The sequence below is a fragment of the Vitis vinifera genome, chromosome 10 (assembly GCF_030704535.1).
Source record: "Vitis vinifera cultivar Pinot Noir 40024 chromosome 10, ASM3070453v1".
NCBI lineage: Eukaryota > Viridiplantae > Streptophyta > Magnoliopsida > Vitales > Vitaceae > Vitis > Vitis vinifera.
The window spans coordinates 26856766-26869137 of record NC_081814.1 but is presented as its reverse complement, the minus strand read 5'-3'; the positions used below and the strand labels follow the sequence as shown (position 1 = coordinate 26869137).

The 12372-nt window shown below is 37.6% G+C and overlaps 2 protein-coding genes across 9 annotated transcripts in view; both read left to right on the top strand.

Annotated features, from left to right (window-relative positions):
• Nucleotides 1–7395, top strand: part of LOC100852965 (uncharacterized) — a 42063-nt gene extending 34668 nt beyond the window's left edge. Inside the window, exons 8-13 of one of the 6 annotated variants that reach the window (XR_786812.3) lie at nt 1161–1226; nt 1502–1550; nt 5025–5148; nt 6035–6063; nt 6879–6988; nt 7082–7395. Coding sequence is in view for 4 of the 6 variants with exons in the window: in XM_010657669.3 (XP_010655971.1) it covers nt 1161–1226; nt 1502–1550; nt 5025–5148; nt 6879–6969 (330 nt within the window). In the remaining 2 variants the exon portion in view is untranslated. Of the gene's footprint in view, nt 1–1160; nt 1227–1501; nt 1551–5024; nt 5149–5311; nt 5561–6034; nt 6064–6878; nt 6989–7081 lie in introns of those variants that run through there. The other 5 variants (XM_010657671.3, XR_009466695.1, XM_010657669.3 and 2 more) reach the window with 5 other exon arrangements.
• Nucleotides 7396–8092: 697 nt separating this feature from the next.
• Nucleotides 8093–12372, top strand: part of LOC100254145 (uncharacterized) — a 66154-nt gene continuing 61874 nt past the window's right edge. For all 3 annotated transcript variants that reach the window (XM_010657676.3, XM_002267855.4, XM_010657674.3), the window contains exon 1: nt 8093–8454. In XM_010657676.3, coding sequence (XP_010655978.1) covers nt 8256–8454 — 199 coding nt within the window. In that variant the 5' untranslated portion in view covers nt 8093–8255. The remainder of the gene's footprint in view (nt 8455–12372) is intronic.

Sequence of the window (12372 nt, the reverse complement as noted above, 5' to 3'; positions counted from 1 at the left end):
GTGCCTTTTATATAATCTATTACTCTCCCATTAAAAAACATTCTTCCACATTTGATGGCAAAAAAAAAAAATTAATACATCAAAAGATCATTATCTAATCTAGTCAGTGTTTTTTTCCTTTTTCACCTAGGAAATGTTTTTGGATTGAATCACAGATCATCCCGCACAGCTGATGAACCATATATATTGAAATATCTCTAATTTGCTTTAGTTTACAGTCCATATTCCTCAATTAATTACCTGACATGGAAACACTTGAATGGAAAGGCTACATTTGAGTTGGCTCAGAATTCCTTTTGCTGCTGTTCTTCCCAAAGTTGTGCTTTTCATTTGGAAAGTTGAGTAAGGAATGAATCGGACAAAGTAATAGAAAGTTTATAAGTGTGAAAGACTATTTTGATTTGAGAATAACCACACTCTAAAAGGATTGTATAAACAGCTTACCATCAGATGGACATAAGCTCTGGGCAGTTTCATGTATGCCATAATTTTATAGGATATCTGACATATAAAATATTTTGATAAATCTGAATGTAAAGTGGCCTATGGACGATTCTACAAATTCAGTGTATATGTCTTCATGTAGTTGTGAATTCAATCTGAAAAAGTGCAACTACACATGTATCCGTGGTTTTGTTAAATTGTGTTTTACCTGAATTGTATTTAGTGTTTAGTTCAGCAGATATCCTATCCTTTGACAGGCCTGTCTCCCAGCAGTTTATGTCATATGTGTGAAAAATAGTTTGGTAGATTTTTAATGCGGGCAAATTACTTTATCTCTCAGGCCAAATTGACTTAATCATAAATTATGATTAAGAAATTGGATGGAAGAAAAAATGCTAGTTGTTTGATATCATTATTCAGTTTTAACATCACCCAAATGATTAGGATTAGCCAAATTTTAGTTTCCATTTTTATGTGCTTCAAGGTACAGGAATGACCTCATTGAGATTTTGATATCCTCTACCAGACTGGATGTTTAAGTTTTTCATTGTTCAAACGTCAATCCCACACAACTGAATTAGGCCCCTTTATCTAAACCAAGCTTTTAAGGCTGCATATAAACCTGTGTGATATCTTGTTCCAAGTTAAGTGTGGCTGTGTATGATGACGGCTGCAATTAAAGATGAGTTCTTGGTGATTTCTTTCGGTTGGTGCAGGAATGGGGTGACCCTCGGAAGGAGGAGTTTTACTTCTACATGAAGTCATATTCCCCTGTGGATAATGTAAGCAGCAATTAACTCAATAATTTCTTCATATTGTTGACCAGTATCCTACAAATCAATGACCTACAGGCATGAGTCGAACATAACTACAAGAAAAGTGACTTTTAGCGGTGAACTACATTGTCACTATAAGTCTAGAAGTACCTCAATCTGTTGCTAGAGCCTTTAGCTGCGTTTTGGGGTACTTTCACTGATGGTATATGAGAATTGACTAATGTAGTTTATTCACAAATCTGTTGTCCTTATCATCTGACCTTTAACCTTCCTTTACACAGATCAAGGCACAGAATTATCCAAACATTCTTGTTACAGCTGGTTTGAATGGTAAGTACAAAAGTTTCTCACTTTTGAGTTGGTGATTCCAGTTTCTACCTTATCAGCATAGGTGGTTCTTAGTATAGGAAAGGTCCATAAAATGTTGTTGACATTATTGTTATTGGTGAATACATAGCCTCCTAAGTTGTGTAGCATGATATTTCTGAAGGAGAATTGTGTTTGTGTATGAACGTAATTTAAGAGAAGAATGAAAAATTCTTATTATTTTCATAAAGAAAAATAGGAATATAGATGCCCATTTATATACAACTATGTGTTGAATTCTAGCTACAAAATAGGAACTAACAAAATCTAGGACTAACTTTCTATAAACTAGGACCAAACTTTTTAAAATACAAATAAATAAAACTGAACTATTGTAACTATTTTGTACTAAAGCAGAATAAAACTAATTCATAAACTTCTGAAATCTTCGATACTCCCCCTCAAGCTAGTTCAAAGATATTTATTATCTCCAACTTGTTTACCTATCAAAAAAAAAAAAAAATCTATTATTTCCAACTTATTAATTAAGCAATTAAGCATCCCTTTATGAAGTCTCTTGGTTAGAACATCTGCTAACTGTTCTTCAGTAGGTACATAAGGCATGCAAATCAGTCTGGCTTCCAGCTTCTCCTTGATGAAGTGATGGTCCACTTCAACTTGCTTAGTTCTATCATATTGAACTAGATTATGAGCAATGTTAATGGTTGCGTTGTTATCACAATAGAGCTTCATTGGCTTCCTACTAAGAATTCTTAGGTCTTCAAACAGTTTCTTCAACCAAAGAAGTTCAAAAATACCATGAGTAGCTGCTCTCAATTCAGTTTCAACACTGCTTCTTGCAACAACAGGCTGCTTCTTGCCCCTCTAAGTCACTAGGTTTCCTCCTACAAAAGAATAATAACCTGAATTAGATCTCCTATCTGTTATGCTCCCAGTCCAATCAGCATTGTTGTAGGCTTCAATCTAAAGGCTATTGTTGCTTCTAAACATTAAGCCTTTTCTTGGACTCCCTTTTAGGTACTTAAGAACTCGATAGGCTACCTCAAGGTGTTCTTCATTTGGAGAGTGCATGAATTGGCTCACAACAGTCATTAAATAAGCTGTATCTGGTTAAGTATGAAAGAGATATATCAATTTCCCACAAGCTTCTGATGGTGTTCTTTGTCAACACACCTACTCTCTTTTAGTAACCCTAATTTGTAAGTAAGATCAATTAGAGTCTCGGTTGGTTGACACCCTAGCAATCCAATTTCTTTGAGCAAATCTTGTGTATACTTACTTTATGGCATAAAATACCTTCCTTTGATCTACCAAACTCCATTCCTAAGTACTTTAAGGTTCCCAGATCCTTGATCTCAAACTCTTTAGCGAAAAATTTCTTCAATCTCTCCAATTTAGCTAGATTATCTCTAGTAAAGATGATATCATCCACGTACACTATTAGTCTAGCAAGCTTGTCATTGCTAGAATGATTGTAGAAGAGAGTATGATCTGCTTGGTTTTGTGAGTTCCTATGGCTTCTAACTTAGATAATCTGTCAAACCAAGCTCTTGGTGACTACTTCAATCCGTAGAGTGATTTTTTCAGCCTACACAACTTTTCACTTCCAAATCTTCTTTCAAAACTTGGAGGCAAGGCCATATAAACTTTTTCCTCTAATTCACCGTTTAGAAAAACATTATTGACATCTAACTACTATAAAGACCAGTTCAAGTTGGTTATAAGGGACAAGAGAACTATTTTTCTATTCGGTTTTGAAAATGGTGCAAATGTCTCTTAGTAGTCAATCCCATAAGTCTGTGTGAAGCCTTTCGCAGCCAGCCTTGCTTTGTATCTTTCAATGGATCTATCTGCATTGTATTTCATAGTAAATACCCATTTACCTTCTTTTTTTATAGATAAACTTTTTGTCCCTATTGGGACTTGAACCTGGAACCTGCCACAAAGCCTCTCCAACTTTTTACCACTTGAGCCAGGCCTCAAGGGCATGGAGTATGGGATGAGAAAAGTTGTAATTCACTAGTCATATGATCTGAATCACCCAAATCAATAATCCAAGGTGTATAAAAAAAACAAAACTTAGAGGTCTAAGAACAATACCTTTATAGGCCAAAGTACATGAGGGATTTTGAGAAGATTGATTCATCAACTTGTACAAGTGTTCAAGTTTCTCTTTGTTAAAGAGTGATGATTTAATAGTACTTTGAGTTTCTATCAGTGCTTGCATTTCTCATGTTCTTTCTACAGGTTTTTTCACTTTCTAATTTGATGCTTTACCATGCAGCTTCCAACAGGTTTCCTTAGTATGCCTCAGTTTGTTCCATAAATCACACTATCATCCTTTTTCATCAAACTTCTTCCTTTGGCCAATAATTGCTATTCCTACTTAGGTGACAGACCTTCCATAGTAGAAACACTAAGAGCAAAATTTTTAGAAACCATAATAGGTTTAGTTATCTTGGCCATCATCATAGTTCTTTTACTTTCTTCCTTTGAGCATCTGAGAAAACTTCTCTTATAGAAGGAAGAGGTTTTTTACCAAGTACACGCCCATATACCTCATCCAATTCGTTATTCAAACCCGCAAGAAATTTAAATATTCTTTTCTTTCTTTAGCATCTTCTTAAACCGAGCTCTATCAACAGAAAAACTCCATTCTTTTCTTTCTTTCTTCCATTGTAGATTGTGTAATTTCTAAAGAGACTACTAAAGACTGACTTTGCCTTGGGGTTTTGATAGTATCTACTGCAACCAAATATGCTTTAAGGACTTTATAAATGAACAGTGTATGCGATGAGGAATTTTTCATCTTTTATCCAAGGGAAACCAATATGGGGTTAAATCACTAACTGGAAGAGCATAGAACTCAACAACCATGAATTATGTAATTTCCTTTCCCTGTGGTTACAAATGAATGAAACCTTGTACCCTTTCTCCCTCTATCTTGCAAAGATGAACCATTTTTCTTCTTGTCCTATGTGTTTCATTGCCCTCCATTCTAGTTATGATGTCTGTCTTTTACACTTCCACACACATTTTTATTTCATTATATCAAGTAGCTATTTGTCTAATGAATACAACTATAACATAATTCTGATAGAAAAAAAAAATAATACAACTATTATGATTAAAAAAAAAAATACAATAATAAAATAATCTATATGCTAGTGTTTGATACACGTTCCACAATTTATGTGTTATGCTGTGATCAAACAATGGTGTACAACTAAATATTGAAATTGATTAAAAAAAAAAAAAAATCAGATATTCAAAATGATGGGTCACCTATGCCAATTGACAAAAGCCAAGGCATCTTTGCTTGCTGAAGCATTTTGAAGCACCGCCTGATGTAACTCACTAGTTGCTGATCTCATCAATGGGCTTGCTTACATAATAGGCAGGGAGGATAGCATGTTATGTTCTCAGATCTGGTTACTCCTCTTAGTTTTTAAACTGTACACTGGTATACTGTGGCAGATCCACGTGTTTTGTACTCAGAACCTGCTAAGTTGGTGGCAAAGCTGAGGGATACAAAAACAGATGATAATATACTTCTATTTAAATGTGAAATGGCTGCTGGGCATTCCTCAAAGTCAGGGAGGTAAGTTCATTTTCCTTTTGGTTATACTTCAATCTAAAGCTATTAACTTTTGGTTTTGTAGAAGTTGATTTCTGAAGGCAGGTTTGGAGTGTTTGATAAGAGTGTGTTAATAGAGTAGAAGGAAACATCTCACAAGGCTTCAAAATTCTGGACATCTATGCAGGACTAACATGATGGCTTTTAGAATAAAAGGATGGAGTTGTATGAAGAGGACAAAAATATTCCCTAAGAGGATTAACTAGCAACTACTATTATTTTTATGAGAGATGACAATGATACTAATATAAGTAAAAAAGAAGTAAGCATGATGAATGGTTTTTCCCCCTTTTTACTTTTCATTAACATATACACTTGTTATGGTGATGGAATGGTATTCCCTAATTCCTGGTATTTGATATCCTCATTTGGACCATGTTCTCCTGGTTTCAAATCTTAAACATATAAAATAGTTAAAGAAACAAGTGGATAAACAAAACGTTTATGATTTTGTCATGATTCTGTCTCATACAACCCAGTTTAAGCTAGCCAGTTCTTGACCGATTACTGTAGGGAAATTCTTCAAGTTATGATTTCAAATATCAGGTCAGTGCAGTCCACTTAATTATTCCTTGGTGGAGAAAAATAATGTGCGCTATACTCTTTATTGTCTGGATGAGCCAAAACTTAGACTAGTCATTGTTATCAAATCCATGTAATTTTTTGCCAAGGATAAGTTTGGCTCAATGGTTTGATGGTCTGGATTGGCTGCAAGCCTGCAACTACCAATTACACATCTAATACATGGTCCTTGGATCTGCATATTGTAATAAGCTTATCTAATCTCTTACATGTTTTTTTGTTTTCTGTTTATGTTCTCCTTGTCCTGCCTGATGGTTATGAATTCAAGTGGGCTATTCTCCATTATTTCAGGCAACTGTATGTTCTCTTTCACTATGTTGACCCGTTGACCCTTGTGACTACCTAATTCTCTTTGAAGCTCTTGATTTCATTTATTGTGCCCTCATTGACACTGTTAATGTTCTTTATCGTAAATTAGTATACTTAAATGACATGCTTAGTTTCTTCTGTTGGAATTGCATTTAGATTAGAATGAAACTTTTTTAAACAATATCCACCTCAACATGCTCTCTGCCAGTCACATTTTCCCTTGCAATTCTGCTGGATGAGGCAAAATTTGTCCTAAGTTTTAACAAAGTTTCTGAAGATTGAATTTTGGCTACTCCTTGGTGACCAATGGGGTTTGAATCATGTTTCAGATTCCTGGAGACTTTTATTAGTGGAAGAGAGTTCTTTTTCTTTCTCATATACTTGATTTCTGTTCACTTCTCCCAAACATGAGAAGAGGAAAATAATTAAAAAGGATAGAGAGGGCTCGTAGCCTTAATGCAATCTTTTTAGTTCTCATCCCTAAGAAAGGAGGGGCAGGTGGCAGGTGACGTGAAGTACTTTAGATCAATCAGCCTGATGGGAAGTCTTTATAAACTTTTGTTCTTATATTATGATAATGATGAAAGATATTAAAGAGAACAACAATTATTGTATATTCTATTTAACCGGTAGTTGAGGGCATTGAGATTTGAGAACTGATGGTTATTAAAGGTTGGCCATGGTTTAAATATATTACAGACAGGCATAGAATGATTTTCTTTTAAGGTCAGAACTACAATTATTTCTTGTATATTTTGCTTTTCAAATGAACTAATATATACATCTTTTTTTGTCGGATGCAGATTTGAGAAGCTCCAAGAATATGCCTTCACTTATACTTTTATCATCAAGTCTTTAGACATGGCCCCTCCCCTTGGCTCTGGGCAAAACTGATTCAGTCCGGTAGGACATGGTACTAATACTCTTGCTGAACAGGCTCTTACATCGTGTTTGTTTCAAGTACATTGTGTTCAGGAAATTCTAAGATTGAAATAACTTGTGACAGAGGGATGGACTTTTAACATTTCTGGATGAAGATTTGTTTTGGTAGAGACAAAGAACAGCTCATGCCCGGTTTTCATCACTGGATACCAAGTGGCAGGAGTCCTTATCACTTTGGAAGCAATAAAAGAATAAGCCCAATAAGGTCAAAAGACGCCAGAACTCAGAATCTGATTCCTGAACATGTTGGCAACCAATCTCTCCTGTGACATGATTTTCATTCATCAAGAATCTCTACAATTCTTCTGGGGTTCAGTATTTGAGTTTATATTGCTGTGTTATACACTGCAGACTTAATTTATCTATTTGCCTTTTGAATCCTGCCTTGTATGTTAGGATTTGGCTAGTTTTATGAAAGTCAAATATGAAGAAAAATAAAAACTAAATAAATTATTTTTATAACATGTTTCAAACTTTTTTTTTTTTAAATAAAAAATATATAATTTTTATTTTCTTAATCCTTTTTAAGACCAAACATAACCTTATCATATCGGGAAATTGAAAAACATGAAAATATATAAATTTTATTATATTTGATAAGCATCTTACCTTTTATTCTCTTTCAATGAATATGCTTGACCCTTTATTTTATTCTAGCTAACTTATGATTCTTCAACGTTATTCTATATTATGAAAAGTCACTTTCACGTATCGAATTCGAATATGACTCTATTGTCCAAAAAATTTCAATAATCCATAATTGTGACATAACTTTATACCTACATTTTTTTTATATATATTTTGCATTTTTTTTCTAACAAAATTCAGATTTGATTATAATTCTTGATTTATAAAATCATGAAATATTTAATTAAAAGGATAGAATAATTCTCGTATTTAGAAAAATAATTCTAACATATTAAAAATTATACACAATTTATTTTTAAAATTTGTTTGATTTTATTAAAAAAAAATTATTAACAGGTATTTCCTTTTTCCCAAAAAAAAAAAAAACACACAAAAAGGAAATTTCATGTTTCAAAAAAGAAACTGATTCTTCCAAAAAAATTATATTAAATGTTTTCAAAATGAAATCAATACTTCCAAATTAGTGTTTTCACCTTTAACATCCCTTTTAGTCAAATAACCCTAAAATCATTTTCAGCGCTAAGCTCCAAATTCAAAAGGCGGCGTTTTATCCATCACCATCGTCATCGTCATAGTCATAGTCATCGTCAATGGCGGCGACGATCGAGTCGTCCTATTCGCCGGCTCCCCCTCCCGTGCCAGCGGCAAAAAAGGTGAAGCATGAGATGGAGTTGTTCGGAGACGTCAGGATCGACAACTACTACTGGCTTCGGGATGATTCTCGCTCCAGTCCTGAAGTTCTTTCGTACCTTCAAGCAGAGAACGCCTACACAGATTTCATCATGTCTGGTATACGAACAGCGATAGACATTTTCTCTTACATGGTTTAGAATTCTGAAATTCTGTCTTTCCTTTTTCTTTTTCTTGAAGTCTTACGTATAATCCTTTTTATTCATCTTTACAAAATTTGGATTTAATTAATTCATTAGTCAAAAAAAGTTATTATATTCTAAACCTAAATCTAGACCAATGCGCATAAATCCCATTAAATATACATTTTGGATGCTAAGAAATTGAAACGTCTCCTTTTAGTTACTGAGAGAATGAGAGAAGGAACAGTGTCAGCACCTTGACTCAATGATGCGTCACCAAAGCCTTATGGGCACCCATGAATGCCTACAGCATGAGTGGCACGCTGTTGACCAAGGCAATGTGATGGCTGAGGCTTAGGAGGGATCATGTCAAGGCTTGAGGGTGCAGCATGGTTCTTAGCATGCAGGCAGCACACACCACAACAAGTGGGCTAGCAGGTGTAGGGTGGCTCAATAAAGGAAAAATTCAAGTGTGGGATTTTGGGTGGCTACTGTCTTTCCTTTAATGGGGACGCCTAAAGATGGTGTTTTCAAGTGGAGAAATCAGTTTTTGGAATTTATATTTTTTCTAAATTATTTTTTAGAATTTATATTTTTTTAGAAAATCCATTATGTTTTCTTAAGCACATATGATATGTACTCTTAGCATTTTGGAAATGGCTCAAAATGCATTTTAAAGAGGGGGTGGTGACTCAAAGGTGGTGATGGTGGCACTAAAGCTATGCCACACCTAGGACAAAGATAAGTGAGGTGCAATGGTGAGCCTTGTTATCACACATGCATGGTGCAATGCCATAGGGTGTGATGCAACTTGTGGGCCCCAATCACATGGGGTGCGATTGTGGTGCACACACGCATGGTTGCCTTGGGTTGGAAGGATCAACTTGATTGGCACACATATGGGTTAACATAGCAACACACACCATGGGCTTAGAAGAGGGTTTAACACCAAAATGTTGCAAGCATGTGGGCTAAGAGAGGGCTTGGCGTACATGGGTTGCTTGGACACACAAGGGGTTGTCTAGACACATGGCTAAGCTTGACAAATGGCATGACCAAGGATGTGCTAATCTGGTTGGGTAGTTGGAAAAGGATTATGAATCAACATTGCGTGCCTTTGGATGATATTGATTTGATTCTCAGTAATGAGTTTTTTGAAGGCTAAGGTAACTTTGCTACCACACTTGAACATAACAACACTTACCATGGACTAAGAAGAAGGCTTAGCTTTAAGATATTGTAAGCATGTGGGCCAAGAGAGAGCTTGATGCGCATGGGGGTGCCTAGACACACAAACAACAAATTGGATGCACCAAGTGCTACTTAGACATGAAGGAGCTTGATGCTTGTGGGCTCAACAATCTCTTTCTTGTACTTTTAGCCACTACTTCGGTGGTTTTTTTAATACAATCTCTTTATTTATCAAAAAAAAAAAAAAAATGTTTGTGGGCTCAACAAGAAGCATAAGTTGACACTGGGCTTGATACATGAAGGACACCTTGGCATTGGGGGAACCCAAACAATGGGTTGTTGGCACAATAAGGGCTTTGCACATGATAGGCTAAGATGTGGGTAAAGATTTTGGATTTTTTAAGAAGTTTGGATTTTCTATTTTGGCTTTCAAAAAGTGGAGGTAAAGATTTTTTTTTTTTTTTTTTTTTTTTTTTTTTTTTGTGTATAGTTTTTTATTTTTTCATAGTCTAATTGTTGAGAAAGTGAGGATTGCTTATTTAGTTCTAGAGAAAGGGGAGGTATCTCATCTATTGCACTCTTTGTCTCTGGTACCTATGGAGGATGCCTGGCACTTGCTGTTGCTGCTCGTAATCCTACCATTGACCTAGTAGTGATATTAGTAAATCCAGGTGACCATGGGGGATAGTTTATGCTTCTTCCGCATTGATTCCAAGTCCTTTGAGTTGAGGATTGATTGGACAAAGGATGGGGGTGAGTTTCAGATAGTAGAGAAAGGCAAAGGCTTTCGGAGATGGATCAAAGCGAGGAGGGGGGTAGTGGCATGGATTCTGAAGGCGTTGGAAGCATGCTGCAATTGGAGGGGGAAGAAGCCATTCAAGGAAGATGCGATCGACCGAGGGAGGAGATACAAGATAGAAATGCGTCAAAATGAAGCTGGTCGCTTCCTTATGCTCTCTGTCCTTTCAGAGGATGATAGGAGGTACTTCATTTTTATTCCAGAGGGTTTTGACCTTTTGGGTTGGTAATTCATGAGATGTAAGTTGAAGGAGTTAGCTAAAATTGGTGAGGTCTCTAAGAGTGGAACAGAGGCCTCTCGGCCTTTGGGAGGAGGGCATGGAGGGCATGGACTTTCTCTTGTTAGACCTGATTTAAGCTATGTGAGTGCAACTAAGAGAATGGCAACAGGGGAAAGAAACAGGAGTGAAGAAGTGTGGATTGAAGTTGGAAATGAGGCCTACACCTCGAAGCTGAAAGATCTCAGTCGTTTTTTGGTGGGAAGATGGGATGCGGAGGATGACAAGGGAGCCGACTTAAGGGTGGTGGAGATTTGGGCTAACACCCAGTGGAGCTTCTGTGGTAAAGTGAGGGTAGCTGCATTAAGAGATGCATTGTTCCTTTTTGAATTTTCCAATAGGGGTGATGCTCAAAGAGTGTTACAGGAGGGGAGTCGCCTGCTCAAGGGGGTTCGCTTATCCCTAGACTGGTGGGCTCCAACTATGGGGTGTTCAAGAGTGGAGTTTCAGAGGGATGTTTCCTGGGTGAGAATCCCAAGGTTGCCTCTTCAGTTTTGGTGCATGGAGTTCTTCAGAAGAGTGGGGGATGCCTGTGGGGGTTTTGTTGATGTGGATGAGGAGACCAAAAAGTCTCGCTACAGAAGGGGAGCTAGAATTTTAGTTAAAAACAATGGGAAGGAGGTGCCTGGAAGATTAGAGGTGATAGCTGGATTCGCCTCATTCTCTATTCCGTTGTGGTGGGAGGACTCGGTGTGGTTCTCGGCACTCCAGGTTGCAGATGAACAAGTGAGTAAGACGAGTAACGCTTCATCCGAACAGGGAGAACGAGGGTGTGACCCACGTTCTAAGGAGCGAGTGAAAGAGATGCACTATGGAGGAGGAAATCCCGCTGCAGGTGTTGGCGATAGAGTGACAGGCTGGGAGATCCGGATTCCCGAGGATAAAGCTGGGAAAAAAGACGGTGGAGGTCTTGTTTCCCTGTAAGAGGTGACCGGGTTGGTGAAGGAGACGCTTGACGCAGCAAAAGGTGGGGCGGCTGAAGTGATTAGGAAGGACAAAATGAAGCTTTTTGAAAAAAGTAGAAGTATTGAGGCTGGAAAGGTTGGAAAGGATGGACCAAGCTCCAAGCGGGCTGAATTGGAGAACCAGCTGGGAGGGCCTGCCTGCTCTCGGATGCCCAGCTCCCACAGGGCCAAAAGTCCTTTTAAGAAAGTGGTTTTGGGCCGCCTTAAAAGGGAGGGGAGATGGGCTGGGTCATTTAGGCCCAATAGTTCTTGGGAGCCCAGCACCCACAGGGCCAAAAGTCTTTTTAAGAGAATGGGTATGGGCTGCTTTAAAAAGGAGGGGAGATGGGCTGGGTCAACTAGGCCCAATAGATCAAAAGAAGTTATAAAGGGGTTAGCCCATGTATCAGTCCTAGGGCTCCCTTCCTCTGTTGTTGGGGAGAACAAGGAGGAGCTCCCGACGCCAAGGTGTACTAGGGATTTCTCGATGCAGGAGGCGCCGGCGCTGGGTCAAGATCGAAACGCCCCACCGTGGAAGAGCTATACATCAGGTATGTACCCCATCTCAACTATTCTTGGGGGGGTCTCAGGGGAATCGTCTGGCCCTTCTTCTTCTTTTCCTTCTCTTCCCGGGATGGGGGATTCCATGGGGATCTCGCAGTCAAGGCAGCTTGAGGAGACGAT